The sequence below is a fragment of the Mandrillus leucophaeus genome, unplaced genomic scaffold (assembly GCF_000951045.1).
Source record: "Mandrillus leucophaeus isolate KB7577 unplaced genomic scaffold, Mleu.le_1.0 Scaffold3, whole genome shotgun sequence".
NCBI lineage: Eukaryota > Metazoa > Chordata > Mammalia > Primates > Cercopithecidae > Mandrillus > Mandrillus leucophaeus.
The window spans coordinates 14,204,564-14,231,219 of record NW_012103142.1 but is presented as its reverse complement, the minus strand read 5'-3'; the positions used below and the strand labels follow the sequence as shown (position 1 = coordinate 14,231,219).

At 41.9% G+C, this 26,656-nt stretch overlaps 1 protein-coding gene across 2 annotated transcripts in view; it reads left to right on the top strand.

The window, feature by feature from the left end:
• Positions 1 to 22,366, top strand: part of RCAN2 (regulator of calcineurin 2) — a 268,352-nt gene extending 245,986 nt beyond the window's left edge. Inside the window, exons 3-5 of one of the 2 annotated variants that reach the window (XM_011986857.1) lie at positions 560 to 733; positions 2,535 to 2,706; positions 19,800 to 22,366. In XM_011986857.1, the coding sequence (XP_011842247.1) occupies positions 560 to 733; positions 2,535 to 2,706; positions 19,800 to 19,960 (507 nt within the window). In that variant the 3' untranslated portion in view covers positions 19,961 to 22,366. The remainder of the gene's footprint in view (positions 1 to 559; positions 734 to 2,534; positions 2,707 to 19,799) is intronic. The other variant, XM_011986858.1, reaches the window with a different exon arrangement.
• The last annotated feature ends 4,290 nt before the right edge of the window (positions 22,367 to 26,656 follow it).

Here is a 26,656-nt window from a genome sequence, read left to right as displayed (position 1 = left end):
GAAGGAAGGAAGGAAGGAAGGAAAGAAGGAAGGAAGGAAGGAAGGAAAGAAGGAAGGAAGGAAGGAAGGAAGAGAAAGGAAGGAGGGGGAGGGAGGGAAGAAAGGAAGGAAGGGGAAAAGAAAAGAAAAGAAAAAAAGAAAGAAAGAAAGAAAACGAAAAGTGCCCCCAAGATTGGTAATCACTAATGTTTCCCCTGTGCTTTACTCAGTAGCTCCAGTGTTTTGGAGATAATGAACTTCTTTGAGAATCTGATGGTCATTACAATCCCTCTTCTCTAGAAACACTCAACATTTTGCGTAATTTCCTATGTGTTTCATGTACTTTGAACCCTATTCACTGGTTCTCTAGAGAACCTTAGACCAAGATTATAAATCCTTCAGGCATGTTTTGCACCTGGCAACAGACCTACAGATGAAAAAAAGAAAAAATACATTACTGCTGTTCTATTTAAACTGTATGTTATTAACAGTCTATTTATTTAGTTGTTTGTTTTTATCAGATATGGCATCATACAAGACCCATGGCCAACGGATTTCCCTCTGTGTTTGTTTTTATCAGGAAAAATTTGAGGGACTGTTCCGGACTTATGACGACTGCGTGACGTTCCAGCTATTTAAGAGTTTCAGACGTGTCCGTATAAACTTCAGCAATCCTAAATCTGCAGCCCGAGCTAGGATAGAGCTTCATGAAACCCAATTCAGAGGGAAAAAATTAAAGCTCTACTTTGCACAGGTAAGGTGATTGTTTACCAAAGTTATTCTTTTTGCCCTACATTATTTTTTACCGTTTTAAAATGTAAATGAAGCCTTTTCCATTTTCAGATTGCTTGGTAGTCTATAAATTAATTCACTGAGAAATAGACCCACATCATGATTCCCAGACAGCAACAGCTTAGTGGCTTAGAAAACAGGCTCTGAGAGTTGCCAACCAGAGCAAGTTGCATAACCTCACTGGGGCTCCATATTCTCATCTGTAAATTGGGGATGATCAGGATCTATACCCCATACTGTTGTTATGAGGATTGCATGAATTATTGTGTGTTTAAGTGCCTAATATTTGGCAAATACACAATAAATGCCAGGTAGTAGTTATAAGAAGAATGATGTAATCACAGCTACTCCTAACCTTCCTATCAGGGTTATAATTAAAACTTAAATTATATGACAGCTTTAGTGGAATGTATAACTTTTCAGTGATTCATATTTATGAGAAAAGGTTACAAATATATGGAAATTAATTTGTTTCATCCAAAAATCAATTCTAGCTGTTCCAAAACGAAATGGGTAATTCTTGGCAATGCTTATAAAGTTCACAGCAATAGAAATCAATATCCATCATGTTCCATTAGTGCCCTCACCTCATCACTAGATACCTTGATCCATCTCTTAAGTGATCTGTTAGTATGGTTTCCACCTTTAGACTCTACAGAAATGGCACAGTGAAAAGAACACAGACGTTGGCCCTGCATCCATGTTCAAATTCCATCATTGCTATTCTCATGTGTGTGATGTGGACCAACCTCAGTTTCCTTGTCTTTAAAATCTCACCCCGTTCCTTAAAAAGTTAAGCATTGAGTTACCATTTGACCCAGCAATTCCACTCCTAGGTATTTAAAACAGGTACTCAAACAAATATTATGTACACACACGTTCACAATAGCACTATTCACAATAGACAAAAGGTGGAAACCACCTAAATGTCCATCAATGGATGAATGGATTAGCAAATTATAGTATGCCCATATGATGGAATATTACTCATCCATAAAAAGGACTAAAATACTGATAAATGCTACAATGTGGATAAACCTTGAAAACATTATACTAAGGGAAAGGTGTCAGACACAAAAAGTCACATACTCTGTAATTCTACTTATAGGACATATCAAGAACAGGTAAATCTGTAGAGACAGAAAACAGCATGGTGATTGCCAGTGACCAGTGGGAGACAGGAGTGGTAGTAACTGGTAATGGTAGTACTGGTAGCAGTAGGCAGAGGAGTTCCTTTAAGGTGATGAAAAGAGCTTGGATCTGGATAGAGGTGGTTGTTGCAGATTGGAAATGTACTAAATGCCACTGAACTGTTCACTTTCAAGTGGTTAATTTTACGTTATGTGAATTTCACCAAGGAAAGAAGGAGGAAAAGAGAGAAGGAGACAAGGAAACATTTGGCAGGTGCATGGTGGGACAGTGGACTGGCAGCATCAGCATCACCTGGGAACCTATTAGAAATGCAAACCCTCAGGCCCCATCCCAGTCCTCCTGAATTAGAAATGTGGGGGCTGGGGCTTAGCAATCTGTGTTTTAGTAAGGACTACAGGTGATTCTGACATACAGTAAAGGTTGAGATCCACTGTTTTCAGGATTAATAAGGCAATTGAGCACATGGTATGTGGTAAGTGGTAATTATTATTACAGTCAGGTTCATCGGTTCATTTGTCACAGGCTGAAACTAAACCCACATTTTAATGTGCCAACATGACACATCTGAAGCCATGATGAATAAGTGTCTTCATCTCTACTCTATTTGAAAGGTTCAGACTCCAGAGACAGATGGAGACAAACTGCATTTGGCTCCACCCCAGCCTGCCAAACAGTTTCTCATCTCGCCCCCTTCCTCCCCACCTGTTGGCTGGCAGCCCATCAACGATGCCACACCAGTCCTCAACTATGACCTCCTCTATGCTGTGGCCAAACTAGGACCAGGTAAGCTTTGCGGTCCATTTTTAAAATAAACATTTGTCAGCAACCTAGAAAAGCCAAATTAGATTAACAACCTTGAAATCCTGGGTTCACAGTAACACTGCATTTCTAATGGGTTTATTCTTCTGTGTGGACAATGAGAGGGAATGATGGATGAGAATGCAGCATCAGACTTTGCACCTGTTCAAAAAGCAACTTGGGAACCTGTACTAAAATGGTGTCAAGTCCATGCAGCTTCCGGATTGCAATGCAGATATTTTAAGATCCAACAGCATTACCTAATTCTTGTGGGATTTATCTCGATACCAGGAGGAAATTATTTCCTCAGAACAGACAAAATGAACCCTACCAGCTGGAAGGAAGCATCTATGCTGTGCAACCCAGTTTTATTGCTGTCACAGTGCTAGTACACACTCAGGAACCCCCTGTTACAAGAAAACCTGCCACCAAAGTGAAACCTCCAAGTTCCTAAGAAGTCAGTTACAGCAGCCTCTAACTTTAAAAAAATCTTACGGTCACTTTGTTATCATGTTGGCATATGTAGCTCTGATTCACTCATTCTCACTGCAGTATAGTATTCTAAAATATGAATCCACCACCACACTTTCTTTAGCCACTCTCCTGTTGATGGATATTTAGATTATTTCCAGGTTTTTTGCTATTACAATCAAAGTAACAGTTAACATTCTTGTACATCTCTATGCACTTGTCCAAAAGTTTCTTTAGGCTTTGTACCTAGAAGTGATACTGCCCTCAATTTCAGCAGATGATGACATCTTGCACCCCAAAGTATTTTTTCCTATATTATATTAGGAGAGGAAATAATAGAAATTGAAGGTGCTGAAACCAGGTGGGAGCTGAGATTTTTAGCCCTGTGAATTGAGTGGTAACTAATGGCCATTATGTCTGCTGTATCTACTGTTGGTTATCTTGGGATAGGAAGGAGCTTTAAAAATAGAATCTGAATGCCTGACCCCACCCCAACAGATTCTAATTTGATGTAGGTAAAGTCCAGGTATCAGTACGTTTTAAAAGCTCCCACGCTGATTCTAATATGCAGATGAGTTCAAGAACCACTGGTAGCTAAATGCCAAGTACCAAGAACAGTAAACTTGTAAGTTCTTACCAGCATTTCTTAATGTGGCAGGAAAACATTTGGCCCAGAGTCACCCACCTCAGAAATCTGCTGTTTTAATAATCGTGTGTTGATTCTTGTGTACACCAAAACCTGAGAACCCTAGGAATTATGGTGACCAACTGTCCTGGTTTCTCCAGGACTAAGGAGTCCCTTGGCCCCAGGACCTTCACTGCTAAAGTCAGAAAATTCCCAGGAAAACCAAGAAAAGCTGGTCATCTTACCAGGTACCCAGATTAAGATGATGCTGGTCTGATTAATAAGCACTTCTTGCAAGAAGATTGCCAGATGTTACATGTGTGGCCTGAAAGTTAAATTATAGAACTTTCAAGAGCAAGCTCATTGGAGGTTTCTTTGTAATCAGCATCACATCGCTCAGCTTCTCAGGCCCTTTAAAATGGCCATAAGTTACCTTCAAGAAGCAGGAGGTATGTCTAACTAACATATTAGACATTGCTGATGTCTAATTATATTGACTGATGAAAGAAGCAATATAATAACAAGGGAGATGTTAGTGAAATATGATTTCATTGAACATCTAGTTCACATCCAGGATCCTGATCTTAGACACTCCCCCTTCAGAGAGCCACATGTGCGATATGCGTAAACACTGCACAGTGTGTAAAGTAAATTGAGTCTACTCACGTGAAGCCTTTTGAAGCCCTTCCCCATAGTCATTCAGGACATTGCAGAAACAAACAAGCACACATATCCAAATGGACCAATTTCAGCCAAGGTCCTTGGAGCTGTCAGTTTGACTCCTATGCACTGATATTGACAAGAACACCCTTGAACACTTTGTAGAGGTGTTTTGAATGTCAGCCAACAGAGCTCTTTATAGAATCACTAAGGTCTTGGCTAGAGGACCTAGGAGTCTGACCTGCATTTTACAGAAAAGGAAACTGAGGCCCAGAGCGAAGCGGGGAGCTGATTTGACAATGAAAGTGCCAGAGCTTCCAATGCTGTGCTCTTCCTACTTCACTATTTAGAAAGGAGACTCAGGCTATGTCAAACTTTCTGACCATCACACCCCAGCTGGACTCCAGTTCACTCATGTGGAGCTGGTTGTCCAGTAAAATTCAAATCATTTTTTATCAAGAATGTGAAAGAACATTAGTTGTTGTTTGTCAGTATTCACAAAGATTGATGCAGGGAAAGCTAGAGGCAAGTTCCAGACACCCTTACTGGCTGACGGAGCTGAGCCCAGACTCCGGAAGGCATAGACAGGGACAAATGTGACCTGGGACTGATGGAGGCAGAAGGCACAGATGGGATGGGAATTAGGCCCTGGAAGGGATGCTCACAGAGCCTGACACAGAAGAGGAAGGAAGAAAGAGGGAGGAAGGAAATGGTCTTAAAGAGGCAGAGAAAAAAAAAAAAAAAAGCAGTTGGCAGTAGGGGGTGGGGGGCTCGGAGTTGTAAATAACTTATCAACAACGTTAAAAATGCAGACATTTTACCTTAATTGTACAGCTAATCTATAGCACCCACCTTCTTTTATCACAATAAATGTACCATCTACCATTTTTGAAGGGCCCTACTTTGTGAAAAGCACAGAGATAGGACCTATTATTATCCCCATTTTATGGATTAGGAAACTAGGCTGTAGAAAGAAGCATGAACTTTCCCAAGGTGACACAGCTGGTTGGTGACATCGTCGAATTTCAAACCCTGGCACTTCTGACTCCAGAGAGTAAACTTCACCGCTTTGCCAGCTGGCCTTCTATTAAGGATACTGGTTGGCTTGGCTGACTTCAGGCCTGCTCTGCTCCAACTCTGGCAAACATTTATTCTAACCCTGAATCAATAATTATAATTATTATTATTATTATTATTATTATTTGAGACAGAGTCTCACTCTGTCACCCAGGCTGGAGTGCAGTGGCACGATATCGGCTCACTGCAACCTCCACCTCCCAGGTTCAAGCGATTCTCCCGCGTCAGCCTCCTGAGTAGCTGGGACTACAGGCACGTGCCACCATGCCCAACTAATTTTTGTATTTTTTAGTAGAGACGAGGTTTCACCATGTTGACCAGGCTGGTCTCGAACTTCTGACCTCGTGATCCACCCACCTCAGCCTTCCAAAGTGCTGGGATTTCAGACGTGAGCCACCACGCCAGGCCTCAAGAATTATTTCTAACAAACACCAATCTAAACTTCTAGAAAGCCTAACCCTAGTGTCGGTAGATGTGCAAATGGAGACTTGTGCATTTGGTACAAGAGCAAATATTGAGAGTTTCCTGATTTTTAAGGATGACTGATACTGTGTCCATGGAACAGCTGCAATCTGGATGTATTTTCTAGGATATGTTTTTCTCTATTCCCTGCCAGCAATTTGGGACTGTTTGTCTTTATTTGGTTATCCATTTATCCCTTTTCTATGTCCTTGAAGCTTCCTCAGCCCCACACGTGCATGATTTGTGTCCAACAACTGAGTTGAAAATATCAGAGGTTAAATTAAAGGTTGTTTCAACTGCAACAATAAGGGAGCAGGGTCACACCCTGCCTTTTCCCCATGGCATCCTCCCCCTCATCGTGTCTCTGCCCCCTTCTCAACCAGTGCCAAGGCAAGGGGCTGCTCCTTCAGTCTCCTCCTGTCACTTTGCACAAATATTCACTTTTCCTTGTGGCAATTTTCTATTGTTCAACTTACTGTCTTCTCTTCTTATTGAGGGAAAGAATGCATGTTTCATTCATTTTGGTATTCCCAGCACCTGAAACTACCTGGCACTTAATTGATGCTCAATAAATACTGGAGGAATTAATGCATGAATGAATGAATGAATACAGCAGAGCTATTAGCCTGCCTAGAGATAGTTTCTTTACTGACAAATTGTTGCCTTCTTATAGCTTTAGCCAGACTCAGTCCAGAAGCATTAAATTCATGTTTTCTATAATTAGAGGACTTCTAGCATTTTCATTAAAAAAAAACATGATTTAGTAAAATGTATTTTTAATCCTTTGGCAAAATCATTTCAGTAACAAATTATAACTAATTTCATGTTAAAGGATGACTACGTCAGTTCCAGAAGTACAGAAACAAATTAGAATGAGAGCAGAGAAAAGCAACTCAAATGATCAAAGGAATGGAGTTTTGCATTAGAGGAATGATGAACAGTGTTTAACTGGTAGAGCAGAGTGATTGAGAAGGTATGTAGACATTTAAAGCTGCTGGGGAAAAGTCAGTCTAAAGAAAGAACATTATGGAGCAGGGATCTAGAGTGAGATGGGACTCAGGCTAAGTCAACTGACTGGCTGCCCCCAGAGGCAATGGCACAATTTATTAGGATCCTTTCATGGAGAACAAATGAAACAGGGATCCAGGCCGCATCTCAGACAAGCAAGGGGCAAAACAGTCTCTAGTTCTTTAAGGAAGAATACTGGTGACCTTCTTTCAGAGCGGGACAAGTCCAATTCCTGAAAACTTCTAGAGTGGTCCTAGAAACAAACATAAAGAAAGCAGTGCAATTGTAATGGAACCATGATCAGACCCAAACCTATGGATGCCTATTGAAATCCTTTGAAATATTTAAGATGTTATGACAGGAGACAAGGGCCACATTATATTCAAGTGTCTCTCCGTTCTGTTTATTATACTGAGAGCAAGTTTATATTCTGAAAATTATGAGAGGCATAATTTTAAATATCCTTAATCGTTGTCCCCATGACCATTCTATCTTTGATCCAGAAAGTGAGTAAAATAGATAGTATACATTAGAAAATAAATAAATAAAAATAATGACTTAAAATTAAGTGGGGATGAAGATAAATTACTTACTATGTGCCAGGCACTGTTCTAAGTACCTTACAATATTATTTAATGTTCACAGACAATAACACGTACTATTTATTGTCCTTAATTATACAGCTGGGGAATGTGAGGCACAGAGTGGTTAAGTAACTTGTCCAAGGTGCACAGCTGCTAAATTAAAATATGTCCTCTGCCACTGGCAAGGAGAGTAAAGGATTGATTGAGCCAGTGCCCTTGCCCTGGGAAGTGAAACATTTTTCTCTAGAAGAAATTTAAGATTGCTGTAAAGGAGAAATTTAAGAATACAAAACAACCTATGCCTCTCGTTCCCTCACATTTTATTTCTCTACTTTTTGGCACCCACTAAAACACACTACTGCATCAATTCTTTACGGTACATTTCATGCGTTTTTCTCATGTCCAGCAGGACGTGCAGATCCAAATTTGCCTTCCTCTGCTCTGTTTAAGGGGCAGTTATTGTCTCTGTAACACAGAATCCTTGCGTGTTTCTATTAGTCCCTCGATGAATGTGTAGAAACCCATCAGTTTAACAGTGACCTAGACAGAATAAGATGGGCTCTGACCTTGAGGAAAATTATGAGTTGAATATTTATTTTAAAATATCTGTTGTTCCTGACTCCGGAAGCAGTATGGTGCCAGGTTCTTTTTTGATGTAAACCAAAATAGGAAAAAAATAAAAACCCAGCCTAGCAAAATAGCTTATCTCCACCAATCAGCAGAAAATGGTAAAATAGAGATGCACGCAGCACTAACTGGATGGGAAATCAGAGGTGGGAAGCGAAATGCCGGCCTTTATTCTGCTAAGATGACTCTGGAAGGTCATGTTCATTGTCACTGAAAATGCCTGCAGGGAGCGATATGAAAAGTCATTGTCTCTTCTTTTTTTTCCTCCTGCTATTTTTAGCTCTTGTTAGGAAGATCAATTTTAGTTAACTGCAGAGAAGGGTTTTTAAAATGGTGCTTGAGTTTCAAGTTGCATTTGTCTGCTATATTTAGATTTTTTTCCAAATTCTTCTGTATCAAAACATGACATAGTAAGGCAACTTTGCTGGTATTACTGCTTGATATGGTGTTTCCCCCAATGGAAAAAGATATTCCATTAACTAATGTAATCTATACTAAAGAAACGTTTTCCATTCCAGGCTCTGATTCAGAGGTAGAAAAAAATTCAGTTTTTAAAATATAGATGAACACCTATATTTTTGGTACATGTGGTATGAACATTATATAAGGCCTCAATTCTCATTCAGCAATTGCTATATATTCTCTGATCACAGAAACAATAGGCAAGTAAAACAGCGAGTGTCCAGTGTTTCTGTTAGCATAGTGTATCTGTGTCATACCCCACCTAAGGGACTCAGATTGGGATCCGGGAGCACATGTTCAAATTTTCCCATTTCCTTCTAAAGAATTGTCCCTGGAAAAAAAAAGGGGGGGTTTTTTAAGAGGTTTTTCTTCCCAGCATATATTCCATTACTTTATCTTCCATCACTATGGAGTAGCAATATTAGAATACTTCCTTTTCTCATTTTACAGGTAAACAGGTAAACTGTAGAAAAACAGAAAAGACATATGACCAAAAACTGGGAAAATATGAATAACAAATCCTATTGCCCATAAAAAAAGTACTTTAAGGAAGAATCATTGTAGTGTTTACCCTTGCATTTTTTCTTATGGGGTGTGTGTGTGTGTGTGTGTGTGTGTCCTCACAGTTGTGGCAGAGACTGGGCCCCTGACATGGGGCAAGGGAGAACAGGATGGTCCGTTCCCAGAGAGGACCCAGCCCACAGAGGGCTCTCCCAGGCAGCTCCCCTTTGCTTCATCTCTGCCACTTTCCTCTCACCCCATGTGGATAAGCCCATTTTCTCTGGACTTTCTCCCTCTTTATCTTCCCACCTCTTTCCCCTCTGTGTTTCCCTTAGTTACCTTGCCTATACCTTCCCTCTGGGGTTCTGCTTCTTTTTCTTAACCATTAATTCAGGTCCTCAGTCAATCAGTTGATCCCATAAAGTACTTTGGGTCCTAAATGTCTCAGGAGTGGATGAAGATAAATCCCCCCATCCCCCATCTAGTATTAGAGAGAAACCTCCAGAAGATAAGCAAATGTTCTTATACTGAAATATATATAGCTCCCCTTATACCAAAGCTACGAGTATGCTCTTTCTCTTCTTTCTCTTTCTTTCTCGCTCACTCTCATCCTCCTCCTTCCCCATCTTACCAAGGACCCCTTCTTATTTCCTACTTTGATATGGATCAGAACTGAGGAGGGGGAGGAAAGAAAAGAGAACCCTAATTATTTCATAAATATTTTCTTAAAATGCACCCATACAAGGCCTACTGAGGTAGAATGTCAGTTTGCAGCCCTGATGTCACCTGCAGCATCCCACCCTCATGCATGCCTAAATCTAGGAAGTAGTAAGGAGGTTACACTGGTCACCCAGTAGACCTGGATTAGAGTTCACCACTTTTCTCTGGGATCCACCAAAATTCAATAGGAGCTCATGGAAACACAAAAGAATCAGAGAGAAAAAAGTTTACAAAGGACTGAATTCCCTGGAATCTGTCTTTTAATCCCAAATCCTCTTTCCACTTCCACTTAGAAAATAAGTTCTTTCTCTGCTTCCAGATTGAGCTTGTGAATAGGCAGCTACCAAATAGCTATGATTTTTATGTTTCCAGTAAGTCTCTCTGCACCCGGAGTATCTCCTTTTATTTTATAGCTGTAAATGGAGATCCAACATGAAGAGAGGCTTTTCTCTTGCCTCAGGATAATGATTAAAACATAGGATGTGAGTTTGAATCTGGGCTCCACATTTTATTAGCTCTGTGACCTTGAGCCAATTTCTTAACTTCTCTGTGCCTCTGCTTCTTCAATAGTAAAATCAGTTTGTGGCAAGCATCAAATGAGATAATCCATATAAAACTGTATAGCCAGTATCATACATAGGAAAGGCTCAGTGTATGTTACCTATTTATTATCACTTGATTTTCAAAGCCTTCTATTAAAATGTGTCACTGAGTGTGGTGGCTCACCTCTACAAATCCCAGCACTTTGGGAGGCTGAGGCAGGAGGATCAGTTGAGCCTAGGAGTTTGAGACCAGCCTAGGCAATGTAGTGAGGCCCCTGTCTCTACAAAAAATAAAAAATGAGATTATCTGGGTGTGGTGGTGCATACCTGTAGGGCCAGCTACTCAGGAGACAGAGGTGGGATGATCACTTGAGCCCAAGAGGTCAAAACTGCAGTGAGCTGTGATCCTGCCCCTGGACTCCAGCCCAGGCAACAGAGCAAAGTGAGTCCCTGTCTCAATTTAAAAAAAAAAAAAAAATGTTAAGTGCATGTGTTAAGCTCTTAGCTCAGTGCTGCTCAATGTGAAAGCTATGATATTTTGGAGTTGACAGTCCTACACATTGCAGTACATTTAGCATCCTTGGGTCTCACCTACTAAATGCCAACATCCACCCACATCATATGACAAAAAAAAATCCATTTCCAGACACCATTAGGGGTTTAACACTCTTATGTGAGAACCATACTAATTATACTTTCTCGAATGTGACAAAGACTTGTCAGAGGCATAGAGGCATAGAGCGCCTAGTAAGGGGTCAGTGGTGGGTGCAGAAAGAAGAGTGGAAGAGAGGTGAGACACAGAGAGAAGCAACTCCTGCCTCCAAGCTTTGCTCACTCCTCTATCCCTTCCCAGACATAAATACTTTTTTCCTTCCCTTTAGAAAACTAGGGGAAGACAAGAACAAAGAGAGTTTGCGTGGCCCATGTCCATTTATCAATTGCTACCTAACAAACTATCCCAAAAATGTAGGGCCTAAGACAACAGTCATTTATTTTGTTCACAAATCTGCCATTTGGGCCAGGCTCAGGGGGAAGGGTCGTCTGTCCCATGCAGTGTTTCTGGGGCAGCACAACTGGGGGCTGGCAAGTGAACTTTGAAGATGATTCACTCACAGGGTTGGCAAAATGGTGCTGTTAGCTGAGAGTTCACTTAGACTCTGAGTCAGGGCCCTGGTTCTTAACGTGGGCCTCTTCATGGGCTGCTTGGGCTTCCTTACAACTTAGACGTAGGGTTTCAAGCATGAGCATTCTGCAAGAGCAAAGTAGAAGTGCATGACATATTTGTTACCTAATTCAGAAGTCACACTGCTACCTTCCACCACATAGGTTGAGGATCCCTTATCCAAAATGCTTGGGGCCAGAAGTGTTTTGCATTTTGGATATTTTTGGATTAGGGATATGCAACCTGTACTATATTTGTCAAGACAGTCATTAAAGCCTGCCCAGGATTAAAGGGAGGGAACACAGAGGGAACACTCCTTGATGAAACATTGTCAAGGTTTCAGGAGAGTATGTGGGGTGGGAGACATTATGACCGTCTTTGGAAAACACAACCTGCTACCACAAATAACTTTCCTGTTGAGAATTCACCCGTAATATGAGAGATAATACAGTTTTAAAATGAGAAAAATGTAGAGGATCTTCTTTCAGAGTCCAAAGCTTCCTTCCCTAAGAGATGCAAATTAACTCAGTTTATAATTTATAGTCTTTTCATAATTTATTGTGTTGTCTTTTGAGAAGATTCATTGTCAAAGAGACCATGTCTAGAATAACTATCAATGGCCAAAACAAAACAAGGCAAGGTTCAGAAGGAATACCTAATCCATCTTTAGCTAGAGAACAAATATTCACGAAAAATATGAGTTGCCATGAAAATGTATTAAAAGTGAAAGATAAAACTAGGCTCCCTGTCCGTAGAGTCGCTTGTAGAATATGAAAACAGTGGGAAGTATGAGAGTTAGGGACAGAGAGGGACTATGAGCACATTCTTTGATGTCAGGAAAACCTGAGTTCAAATCCTGGCTCTGGCATTTACTACCTGTGTGATCTCAACTTCCTGTTGTGTAACTAGACATTATGAAACCCACATGACAGAGCTGTTGTTATAATTAAAGATCTGTTTCATGCCAAGTAGTTACAGGCTTTCCTGTGCCTGGCATTTGTAAGTGCTCCATAAATAATTGTTACTATGTTTAGGGAATGTAGTGAGTTTCTATGACACCTACTGTGTGCTAGCACTGATAGAATGCTGATAAGAGGATAGACGCTTGCCTTTAAATGGTTTTCTACTTAGTTGAAAAGCTAAAACTTACACAAGTTAAACTATAGGAAGAATATTCATGTGTGAGTACATACCAGACATCACACAAGTATGTTAGTAATGGCCAAGCTTGATGCTCTTCATAAATCAATCACATATTCATTGAACATTAACATGTACCTTAAGCTGCAGCAATCACAAAACATTAAGTCTTGACTTCCATGGTTTGGAATGTAACACATTGCTAGAGGAAATAACTAATGAATAAGACAAAAGGTGATATAATTAAGTATTATAAATGAGTGTTTCTGACTATCTCAAAAAAAAAAGAAAAGCTGATATTAAAACGGCAACATAAGATTTTCTGTCTCATGAAAATAGAGGTATAGAAAAGGTTAGGAAGAGAGGAAAAAAAGGAGAGAAAATTGCCAGTGATGACAGAGAAAGGGGAAGTGGTGGTTGGAGGAAAAGGGATAGGTTCATTTTGAAGACCAGATTATGTGATACCCACTACCATGAGATGCAACCTGTTATCATTCTCCCCTTACTGCCCTTTGCAATGGTGTCTCCACTGAGGAAAAGCTCTTTGCAATTGTTCAGCTGCTTAATTCTTTGACTATTGTGTGATGCAATCAGATTAGTTAATCATACTGGAAACCAGGAATTACTTGGGGGCAACAGTGGCCAAAATAATATCACCCTAAATAATCATAGCATGCATCTTGGGAGAGGGCTTTATCAAGTATTTGACACATATGTCTGTTTCATAGTATCCCAGTGATATGAGTGTTGTTCTCGTTGATGAGGAAAACTGAGGTTCAGAAATGTTATATAACTTTCTCAGAGTCACATTACTCATATGTGATAAGGTGAACTCTCCAACTGTTGTCTTAGGTGGCTTATTCTGGCACAGAAGTTAGTTCCTGTCGTGGGGAAACTAGCAAAGAGTATTTTGAGTGGGAGGGTTAGTCATGAATAGGGTTATAACAAGGGGTGTGTGGGGAAGGAGCATGCAGAGAAGGGTTGCCAAGCAATGTTCAATAGTGCTTGGTGACTGATGATATGATGAAAGAGAAAGAAAATTCAAGGATGACTGACTCTAAGGATTTGCACCTAGAAGGCTGGAAGAATGATGGCACTTCTAAGAAGTGTGATAGCTGGGAAGGGAATCTAGATTGGCAGAGAAAATAATTCTACTTTAGACATGTGAGTTTGGAAAAGGGTAGTCAACTTACAGAGAGATGTCAGTAAGTCAGGATGCAGGTGTGAGATCAGGCCTGGATATGTAGCTCCTCACAGGGTAGGAACTGGGGCTCATGATGACCAAGAGAAAGAATGTCCTGGGAAGAAGAGCAGCAGGTGCTGAGCAGAGCAAAGCCTGGCCTTGCCTGTTAGATGTGGCTGTATTTTGAAAGCCTCACTAGTTCTGGGATTCTGTCTATTGCTTGGCAGTACACATACAAGGGCTTTGTCCAGCAGGCACTAAACTTTTAGGAGTATTTCTCCTTCCCTCCATCACTGAGTTTTTCTTATTAGGAATCTAAACAATGAATCTCAAACTCTGCTCTAATACATAGACATGTCCCTCTGCTTCATCTCTCTACCCTTACCATGTCTGAATTTTGCTGATTTTTATAAACTTTGCATAATCATACTGATTATTTTAGAAAGAATTTAAGAGGTGGCCAAGTCATGACCCGTAAGCCAAAGGTGGCATGAGAGAGAAACTCAGTGGCACTTGGGCTGCCAGCACCAACACATTTCTCTGCAATTGTACCATGTGAGGTTGTGTCATGTCACCAAGTTTCCCAGCCCCTGGCCAGCACAGGGACTCACCCTCGTCCCTCCTGAGAATGGGAAACAGCCCATGGGCACCCTCCCTCCCTCCTGCAGACATAGAGGAATTGGGACATTGTCACAAACATGTCTCCAGCCGCTTGGGAAAAGAGGAGACAGAAATTTGGCATCTATTTTAAGCAATGGCCAAACCTCAGTCAGTTCCAAAGGCCTGAATGAGAATTTAACTGTTAACCATGTGCTAAAAGGTTTTTCATTTACTTGGCTGAAAATTTGTTTCATGGGATAGGTAAAAAACCCCGACCAATGCACTTGTTGGTGACTTTTGATCCTGGCCTCCTTTCCGCACACCAAGGAGAGGACAGTTTCAATACTGGCAGAGGAGTGAGCATGTGATGGGTCAACGCTCTGCTTGTCTTATCAGAGAAATGCTGGTTCCATTGGTCTGTTCTCGTTGCACCATGGCAGGACCTCCCACCCTGTGTGGGTAAGGCTTGACAGGCTCTCTGTCCCCAAACAAGCCCAGTTGGTCCCTGTGCCTGTTGACAACATTGACGTCAGCCCTTGTGGTGGAGGAATTAGTTGAAGCCCAAAGGGAAAAAGAGGCCAAAAAAAGAAAAATTCAATCCAGCAAGACCAAAGCCATTTCTTTTTATTTTGTGAGCTCTCAGCAGCTGCTAAGCTTTGCTGGATTTCGATAGTAAGAAAGTTTCCAAGAATAGAACAGTGCAATGTCAGAGTTAATGGGATCACAGCAATAAAATATCTCTACTAGTGAGCAATCTGATGGTATTAAGTTGACGTGGAAGTTGCTTTGCACCCTGCACACAGAGCGGCCTCCCTGCTTGCCCTCCCATCCTGAGTGTGCCCCCAACACACCTATTCTGAGAAGAAAGCAACCACTTCTGAAGCAGTAAATACATTGCAATAGAGGTGTCTTCAGGCCAGTGACTCACGCCTGTAATCTAAGCACTTTGGGAGGCTGAGGCGGGTGTATTACCTGAGGTCAAGAGTTCGAGATCAGCCTGGCCAACATGTTGAAACCCCATCTCTGCTAAAAATACAAAAAATTAGCCGGGTGTGATGGCGGGTGCCTGTAATCCCAGCTACTTGGGAGGCTGAGGCAGGAGAATCATTTGAACCCAGGAGGCAGAGGTTGCAGTGAGCCAAGATCGCGCCATTGCACTCTCCAGCCTGGGCAACAAGTGCAAAACACTGTCTCAAAAAAAAAGAAAAAAAAAAAAGATTCCTTTAAAGAAATGTTCGTTATCCAGGGCAGGGAGAACAAAAGGTTTAATCAAAGGCCTAGCTTTGTTAGATTTATTACAATGTCTTTAAAATGGCCAGTTTCTCGCTAACAGATGGAAAAAAGAAGAAGGGCGTCTGAGTTCTTTGAATTCTCTGGCCTGAGCCTTGCCCTCACCTCCACCCCAGGTCCTGCGTCTCTGTGGCAGGTTCCTTTCTATTCTTCATCTGAGGATAACAGAGGCCATTCCCCCTTCATCAATGCACTCCCCATCCACAGAGCAATGAATGAAACTACAGTGGCCACCAGTGTTTCTTCAAAAGGGGCTTCCGCTGCAAATATAAGAACTTAAAGAAATCCTATACACAAAAACAAGAATCACCACCATATTTGATGACTCAGCAAACATTTCTTTCTCTGTCTCTCTTTGGATGGTGTCTTTCATTTAGAATTGCAAGGACTTCCTGAAGGAAAGACAAAATTTGAGAAACGCTGGATGCAATCAACTCAATCACTGGTCACTGTTGGACTTTAAGTGACTTAATGTTCTTTCCTGAACAACAACGAGAACACCAAAGATGAATGGGAGCTAGTGGCTGGGAGCACCAGAGAAACGATCCAGGATTCCTTAGCTCCTTTCTTTTTTTTTTTTTTTTTTGAGACAGAGTCTTGCTCTGTGGCCCAGGCTGGAGTGCAGTGGCATGACCTCAGCTCACTGCAACTACCACTTACTGGGTTTAAGTGATTCTCATGCCTCAGCCTCCCCAGTAGCTGGGGCTACAGGCATGTACCACATGCCCAACTAATTTTTGTATTTTTAATAGTGGTGGGGTTTCACCATGTTGACCAGGCTGGTCTTGAACTTCTGACCTCAAGTGATCTGTCCGCCTCGGCCTCCCAAAGTGCTGGCATTACAGGCATGAGACACCATGCCTGGCCTAAACTCTTTTTTTAACAAGCACTCCCAGTTAATTGTCAGATGTTTAAGAACCACTGCTCAGAGACACCCCCAACCAGAGCTGCCCACTCTGACCCAGAGCCTTTGATACAACCCTCAGATAAAGCTGGTTTGATGTAGGTTTCTCTCCTTAGCAATGTCTGCAGATGATCTGTTTACCTGGGGACGTGGATAAAAATGCCAAAATATTTTAGGGAGAACAGAACCCACACAATTAAGTGAACCTTACTTAGCATCGATACATACAGCACTACACCACTTATGTGTGGTATGCAACTTCCCCATGGATTACAGTGTGGCTGGGTTAATGCCAACTACCAATTCTTGCTCCACAAGGCAGGATAGCAAAGAATAGCATGAATGGTCAGGCAGGCATCTCCTTCCTGGCTCTCCCCTGTATCTCTGCTCCTGTCACTGTCTTCTCCTGTATCAGACTGGGCCACATCAGCTCGCTTGTATCAGAGATTCAATGCTTTTTGATGTAGTTCTCCCTACCTATGATTTCACCACTTCTAGACTTTAAATACAGAGTCATATCAACCATACTTCAATGGCTGTAGCTGGTTCTATTTTTCTGTACTATTAATATCCAGGGAAATGCTGGAGCTGTAACACTTTCTGTGAAATATTTGCTGCCCTCACCCAGGAAAGCCTTTCTTTATACAGCAGGATGTCGAGGGCAAGAGTTGCCCAATAGAGACTTCTCTGACTCTTAACTGAATGAGCACACTCTCAGCAGGGTATGGCTGTGTTCGTTTGCTAAAGTTGCCATAACAAAGTGCCACAAACTTCCAGGTGCAGTGGCTCACACCTGTAATCCCAGCACTTTGGGAGTCCAAGGTGGGTGGATCACCTGAGATCAGGAATTCGAGACCAGCCTAACCAACATGGTGAAACTCTGTCTCTACTAAAAATACAAAAATTAGCCAGGCGTGGTGGTGCACACCTATAATCCCAGCTACTAGGGAGGCTGAGGCATGAGAATTGCTTGAACCTGGGAGGTGGAGGTTGCAGTGAGCTGAGATTATGCCACTGTACTCCAGCCTGGGCAACAGAGCAAGACTCTGTCTCCAAAAAAAAAAAAAAAAAAAAAAAAAGTGCCACAAACCGAGTGGCTTTTATGACAAAAATTTATTGACTCACTGTTCTGGAATTTAGAAGTTCAGGTCAAAGTGTGCACAGGACCATGTTGTCTCTGAAGGTGTCAGGGAGGGATCTGTTCCTGGCCTTCCCTAGCTTCGGGTAGTTCCTTGGCTTATGGTTGCATAACCTCAGTCTTCACAGGGCATTCTCCCTTGGTGTATGTCAATGTCTGACCTTCCTTTTTCTTTAAGGGTGCTAGTCATATTGAAGTAGAGCCCACCCTAATGACCTCATCTTAATTTGATCATCTGCAAAGACCTTATTTCCAAATAAAGTTACTTTCACAACTACTGGAGGATAGTTAGGACCTCAACATCTTTTGAGGGGACTTGATTCAACCAATAACAATGGCTGTCTCTGAATGTCTACATCCTTCCCAGCATCACTTAGAAGAGCTTTGATATTTATTGCATTATCCGTGCTCCTCATTCCCAGCATCAGCACCCAGAATTTAAAACTACCTTGTGAAAGTTTGCCATTTGTACCATTAAGGCTTACCAAGATATGCACAGTAGCACGTAATTAGTGTCCTGTCACTGGAACTGACAATACTTGCTCCAGCCATCCAGTGGAGGCACTTGTAAGACTGAGAATAGCAGATTCCTGGGCTGCATGGGGTCTGGCTTTGATCCTGGAAGAAGGGCAGGATTTAGGGAACTCTGGAAGATAAGTGAGGCTATGCCAAGTAAAAGTAGCTAGTTTTGTGGCCCTAAGAATTTAGCTGTCATGATTAGGGGCCAACAGGTAAACCAGTTTGACCAAAACAAAGAAGGAATCGACGCAGGTAGTGTTGGAAAAGATTGGTGAGAGATTACACAGGGTCTTCTGTGCTAGACTAAAAAATTTATACTTGATCTTGTGAGATCTAGAGAGCCACTAACCAGGAGGATGTCTTGGAGTCATTGTTTTTGGAAGACTTTTCTTTTGATCCACGAAAGTTGGGAAGTGAAGGATGGGATGTCTGGAGAGGATTAAGATGAGTATGTCAACAATGAAGTTGAAAAGTTACAAGCATGGAGGTTGAGAATGCCACCTCCTCTTACCCTATCACCTGGAGATCTTCTGTTTGTCTTTTAGACCCAGATCAGCTGCCAGTCCACTAGGACGCCTTTCCTTACCATTTGATGCCATAGTCCTTAACATACATTGCCACCATAGTACTCACCATTTTATACTGTGATATGTTCTATCTCCACATGTCTCCACTGGACTGTGCACTTGTGAAAGGCAGAAATACTTTTTATTCTGCCTTGTAGCCTTTATGAGTAGCAATAGACCATGAGAGATGCTCAAGAAACATCTACTGAAGCAACAGAAAGACAGAAAGCCAGTCAGCTAACAGCAATTTGACTATAATATAAGCCAGTCAAGAATGTAGACACTTGGAACTAGAAAGGGCCTTGATGGTCATCTAACCCAGTTACTCAGTAACCACTGAATCCTGGGCATGTGATGACCCTGCCTTATTCCATCCTGGAGCAACTCTGACTGTAAGAAGTGTACTGCTGGAGGGGAACTCAGAGACTACCATATTCAAAAGATAAAGAAGTGAAGTGATTGGCTCAAGATTACTCAACAATTAGCAGCAAGGTTGGAAAATAGAAGAGAAACTAATATGACTAACCGCCAAGCCCATCCAGTCCTCACCACCATCCTACAGAGTGGAGGTATTACCATGTTGAAATTTACAGCAAAGGATGTGAAGGCTAAGAGGTATTGAGTGGCTTGTTTGGGGTTGCACAGTTGATAAGTTGCAGAGCCAGGATATAAGGAAATTGATCTTCCACTTGCCGACACCCTGTGCCATCCCTGCATGAGATCGCAGGCTTCCTGAGACCCTGGAAAATGCTCCTCTCATTTCCTAAGCAGACCCTGCTCCAGGAGCTCTTTTGAAATCCCTCCCTCTTTCTCACTTCCATTTTCCTTGCTTTTCAGGAGAGAAGTATGAGCTCCATGCAGGGACTGAGTCCACCCCAAGTGTCGTCGTCCACGTGTGCGACAGTGACATAGAGGAAGAAGAGGACCCAAAGACTTCCCCAAAGCCAAAAATCATCCAAACTCGGCGTCCTGGCCTGCCGCCCTCCGTGTCCAACTGAGCTGCCTGCTCCGCCTCGACGATAATAGCCGTCTCCTCTTTATCATGCTTTTTCCCCCGTTGTTTGTCAAAAAAAAAAATTGCCTTTAAATTCCTGGGTGTTTGGTTGTTTGAGATTCCTTCCTTGTTATCAAGCCTCTCGGACAAAAGGGCTAGGAAAAGGTGATATGTCTCCTGATCATATCATACCCATTAAGTAAAACCCATTATTTAGAAGGTTCTAGGGAAAAAAGTAGTATTTTCTTATTAAACAATCAGCACAGCCTATATCTTTGTTCTCTCATGTTGATCCAAGCCAGAGACATCAGTAACAAATAGCACCTGTGTTGTTTGTGAGCTGTTTCAGTCCCAGTCCTGACGTGTGTGCATTGTTCTTTCCTGGCCACTTAAATAGGACCATATGTAAACTTGACTTTGACTGCATGAGATATCCCTGTCTGGTCTCACTCAGTCCTCTGCATCCCGACATTCCCAGGACATGCATGATCACCAGCATTTATTTTCATGATTTGAGGATATCCTATAACTCACAGATTGTCAGCATCTAGCCATGTCCTATCTAGATTAGGAAAATGATCAGCATATTCCAGCTCAACAAGTCTGGGTATATTCACTATTGTGAGTCGATACACCATAGCTCTGTTGAAATTCCTGGAGGCAAAATTGAGCTTGGCCCCAAAGATATTCCTCAATAGATTTCAAACACCACTCCCCTGTAGAACTTTCCCAGCCTCGTTGGGGAGGCTTGTCCAGGGTGATAGAGACCGATTTCAGACAAACCTATTTATTACAAAAGTTTCATGGTGTCTGAATGATTGTTTTCTCTCTTTGTATATTTGTACAAATGTTTCAGCTGTGCTTTTAAAATCTGGATGTTTTTTATTTAGTGATTGTTCAACCATTAGCTGCTTCAAAACATAATGTGCATTGCTTATGAATGCCTTCATATACTAATACAGATACTCTGATAATATTACGCTCTAGTAAGGATCATGCTGAATTTTGAAAGGACACAAAACATCTAATGCCAATATATACATGATTAGCTAACATCTTTGCTATCAAGACCACTTGTTTTTAAATAAAGATGCAAGTGTCCGTTGTAGATTATTGGGATGAAGCTAAATCTCCAGAATGCAGCAGCAGCTGAGCATGTTAAAATGGGGAAGGATGATAGATACATGTATGCTGGTCCTACTCACGCAATGCCCGTGTGCTCAAAAAAGTTATTTGTTTTTGTTACGTGTGATTTTTCTATTTCTCTAGCCCAAAGTGCATTACAGAAGATACACCTATAGAACCATTACCTTCTGCTATATGTGCCAGGCCTCATCTACTCCTGTACATTAATGAATTACTTTAGATGCAAATGCAGATTACAATGGAGTGGGGGAAGTACTTTCATTACCCAAGCCTCAGAAAAACAAGAACAACAACACAGCAAACAGATTGAGGGATTGTTGTGGTTTTTGACTAAGGTGTATGTTAGTTTCGTCAGAAACTTAAAACATAGACTGATCACTCAGAAATTAAAGTCCGTTTTACTGTGAATATAGCAATATAGTACTGGACACAGTACAGGTGAAACTGAGGAGAGCATTGCTTGTAAAATCCTGAGTTTCCATAAGGAAAATGAAAACTCCTTTTAAAAATAAAATCTGAGGAGTGTACAGTAAGCATATGCTCTGACTTTCCTTTGCTGTGGAGGTTTTTGGTTTTTCATTGATGATTAATGACTACAGACTTAGTAGTGGAGAAATGGTGTCCTCTAGTGGAAGAAATAGTAGACTCAGCTACTCAGATGCAGAGCACTGCAGCAGCCAGCCTTTCGGAGCTGACTCTTCTTAGTCATCTGTGGGGTCATTTGACTTTTTAAGCTACCCTGAATTTTCAGAATGCAGGTTCTAAAGAAATCTAGGTGAGAGAAAATGTTTGAAAATGATTTTTAAATGTTTTTTAAAAGACACATCCGACATTTTTAACCACTTAGTAAAAGTTGAAATGACCATTCTGTGTAGTCATAAAAGAAACATAATGAAGTATATGGCCTCTGGAGTTAGTCTTAGTAAAACTTGCTGCTCTGTGTCAGTGTTAACCTGTCGCAGATCAAGTAATTCTTTCACTAGGTTGGGTTTGGGGAGGGGGAAAAGAGGGGCTTTTCCTAGGAGAACGGTACGAAATGGAAAGACTCCTTGAAGTGTTGCAAGGGAACCTCCTAGCACTGTGAAAGCCAGAATCGCCTCAGCATTTCCATGACACACATTATGCAAACCTCTTTAGCACTATTTTAAGTTTGAAAAGTTTAACAATGAAGGGGGAGGGGAAGATTTCCACCAACTGAATCATTTGTGCACGTGTATAGCTCAAAGAGCTTAGACTTCAAATATATCTGGTGAATGACTCTTTGTCCACGTGGTGTAATTTCTGTGTTGTCGACCTGAGTTGGGTTTTCTTGAGGGGTAATTGTGGAGAAGTGCATTTCAACCTAGAGTTTTTCTAAGACGTCCCCAACATATGGGGTTAACCCATATACCTAGGTTCTTCCTGAAAGTGGGGGAAGCTGGTTGGCAGCCATCTCTTGGGGGAAGGGGGCCTTGAGCAGGGCCTGGAGGGTTGGGTTGGCCTCTGATAAGAGGAACTGGGAGAGGTCCCTGTTATATTCCCCTGTTTCAACATCTTGGTGCTAAAAGCCATTTCAAGTGTATAAGAACCTCTTTTAATGTCTTCCCACTCTATTCTCTTGCTAAAAACACTGTAAGAGACCTAAGTTGGCAAAAAATTATTATTCAGGGAAAAAGCACTATCATAATCTAAATGATTAATACATTCGATTTCATTAAAACGAAGAGCTTCTGTTCATCAGATGGGTATTAGGAGAATGAAAAGGGACAGCATCAGACTGGAAAAGGATATTTGAGACATATGTAGTTGTCAAATAAATTATATCCAAAATGTTTTTTTAAAAAACTACAAATGGCACACACCTGTAATCCCAGCACTTTGGGAGGCCGAGGCAGGTGGATCACAAGGTCAGGAGATCGAGACTATCCTGGCTAACATGGTGAAACCCCGTCTCTACTAAAAATGCAAAAAATTAGCCGGGCGTGGTGGCGGGCGCCTGTAGTCCCAGCTACTTGGGAGGCTGAGGCAGGAGAATGGCGTGAACCCAGGAGGCGGAGCTTGCAGTGAGCCGAGATCGCGCCACTGCACTCCAGCCTGGGCGACAGAGTAAGACTCCCGTCTCAAAAAAAAAAAAAAAAACCTACAAATAAGGAAAACATAGACAATCCATTTCTTGAATCATCAAAATAATTTCAAAGGCACTTCACACATACAGGCAATTCACGTACACACAGACATACACAAAATACCCAGATGACCCATTAACATTCAAAAGATGCTCAACTTCATTGCTTATCAGACAAAAGCAAAAGATAATCTCGGAGATACTACACAGAGCTATCAGAATGACTAAAATTAAGTCTGGGAAATAAAAAGTTCTGGTAAGGATATGAAGGAAGGGGAACTGTCACGTGCCACTGGTGGAGTGTCGACTGGTACTGCCACTTCACTGCACTATTTGGTAGTATCTGCTAAAGCTAACAGGCCTCTCTGGGAGCAGTTCCACTCCAAGGCATGCACCTAGCAGATATGAGTGCTCACATCTATCAAAATACTTGTACAATAATGTCCCCAGCAAAGTTGTTCGTCATAGCCATTAACTGGATACAACCCCAAAGTCCTTCAACTATAGAATAAGCTGTGCGATCCTCACACAAAGGAATGTTACAAAGCAATAAGACACATAAACCAGTGGTACACAGGAACATGATGGATCTCAAAATCGTATTTTGAGCAAAAAAGAAAAACTAGACATGAAAGAATACATAATGTATGACTCCTTTTAGCAAGCTGAGAAAGTCAAAACTGGCCTATATAAATAGAAATAATAGTGGCTGTTATGAAAACAACTTAGGACTGTAAGGTCCCCCACCCCAACCCCCAAACTAAGAAAGCACTAAGAGTTCAAAGAATGACTCAGACAAGTCCAGCGTGAGGAGTAGATGAGTTTATTGGGACTTACATACAGGGCACTCCAGGATGGCGGCAGGATAGCTCTAGAGATCTGCCCCGCCTCCCATCCATAAACTGCTTTTAAGCTAATTTTCTAGCTCTTTGCCTACATGTTTGAAAAATGCAACTGTTTTTCTTGGTAGGTCCTCAGATACTCTCCGGGATGTTTGGGTTCTCAGGGACACCTGCTCCTTAGCTCGGCACCAGGGTCTTGGCTCACTGCCTGGCCCTCAGAGTTCAGGCAACAGACTTACACCCTTTGGGAACCTGGTGGGGGAGCTGTCACAGTACAGTGGCTACCTCTGAGATGGTACTGCCTGGGAGGAACCCTCTCATGTGGAAGCCTTCCGAGGTGCCATAAATATTCTACATCTCGATCCTGATCTCCATATGGATGCATACACATGTAAAATTCAGTTAAAATGTGTGCCATATACCACAGTAAGTTATACCTCGACTAAAACAAAAGCTGTTCTCCCTGAGAATGGAGAAGAAGGAGCCTTTAGTTGTGACGGGGGTTTAGAATGTCCTCATACTAGAAACATAAGTCTCCCATCTCATGTCTGTGAGATATTTCCATATATTCAACCCTTCATTTACAAATGTGTAAATAAGTGTTCCTTTTTAAATGAGAGAGCACAGGACTTAGGCTCTGGGTGAAACACTGTTCATTCAAATAACAAATAAACTGTGTGCCTGACACTGGGTTTTCAGTGGTGAACAAGGTAGCTTTTGTCCCTGCCATTTCAGGGAGAGGAGTCTAGCATGGAAAAGAGATAAGAAATGAGCATATAATGGCCACAAATTCTCACAGGAGAATACAGTGAAGGAAGCCAAAAGTATACTATGAGGATCGAGAATAAAAGTGGAGGATCACAGTCGGGGAAGGCGTCTCTAAAGAGGGAACATTTAAGCCGACCTGGAGGCTGGCCATGGAAATGCTGCGAGAAAAGCGTTCCAGGCAGCAGGGCTGAAGGCCGCGACTCTGGAAAGGCTTTGTCTTGTCGTGTTGGAGGAGCCTGAGGGATTTTGTTGGTATGGCTGAGGTACAGGGAGTGAGGGTGAGCACAGTTTAGGATGAGGTTGGAAGGCAGGTGGCCGGGGGGCAGGCTCAGTAGAACCTATTATTAATAGGCCAGGCTAGGCGGTTTGAGGTTCATTTTAAGGGTTTCAAAAAGGGAATTATATGACCCAATTCATCTGGTAAATCCTAACACAAACAAGAAGTTTCCTAACACAAAGCTACAGCCCAAAATGTCCAGATACTCTGTAGCGTTGGGGCTTGACTGATTTGTCCACTTTAGGCTTGAAGATAGCTTTCGATAGCTTCATGCTCCTCACTGCAATCTTATCTATTAATACCAGATGAATTCTCAATATCCAACATCAATATGCAGTGTCTTGTTGTGGTTCTGAAGTTTTTTTTTTTCTTCCCCTGCCCACGTCATTTACAAAGCCTCAGTGCAGAAGAGGGGGAACAGAGCAGGTGATAAAGGAAGATAAGTCAGTGATTCAGGGAAACATTCATTTAGCTGCTGGTACAGCGTGTCCCTGCCAGAAGCCACCATGCTGAGCGTCATTGAACATTTGGCAGGCTTTCCCCTTAAATTTATGCAATCTGAGAAAGGGAAAATTTCAAGCAAAAAGTTTTCTGTCAAGCTCATTCATCTGCACCTTTCAAAGAAAGTCTGGGGAAATGTTATTGGAGTTGATTCAGGAGCTTTTTATGTCTCTAAAAGGAAGCCATATTTAAGGTTAGTCATGTGTATGTGTACGCAAGCACATTTGGTATAGGTTGGAAATAGGAAATCCAAAATAGGCGGAAATGGATGAAACACTGTGCTAAAGAATTCATTCACAATACCTCCTTGATTCTTTTCTGTTATTTTCCATTCTCAACCAATAATTGAGTTAGAAAACTTTTAGGGTTGGACAGGACTATGGGGCCTTCTTAACTAGTTGCCATCATTAGGAAAATCATTACTGTTCCCCAAACAGTCTTTGGATTTGCCAGTAGGGTATTTTATTCTTAAAACAAGATTTATAGTTTCCCTACAAAGCTGCCAAGTTCAACACCTTGATAGTCCATCTGATGTGCTGTAGTGGATGCTGTAGTCCCAGCTCCCCATTTCAGAGTGGAAACACTCATACCCCCCAATGCTGGGAGGGTTGGAGGGTTATGACTCGCTGCTGAGTGGCCAGGCATTGCTCTCAGCTGGAGGATGCTCCCCGCCAAGGTCTCACCCTCCTCAGGGACAGCCTGCATCCAGTGACTAGTCAAGGAAGGCCTTCCCTTGGGCCATTCCAGCTCTAGAGATATCCCCATGGGATAGGCTGAGGCCCAGTATTTCAGTTCAACTCTGCCTTTATCCCTAACAGGTGAGGACTCTAAAGTCACCCCAGTAAACCTCCTGCATGTACATCTCCCTCTCAGAGTCTAAGTCCTGGAGAAACTAACCTAACACTTACATCATCCTCAATAGCCTTCTTCCATCACTTTTGAGTGCCCTGGAATTGTACAACTCTTTTCCGTCACTGCTGTTTCACTGCTGAATCACTGCTGTTTCATTCTTAAGATGGATTGGTTGTGCTACGGGTTAGCAGATTTTCCAAAAGCAGCACA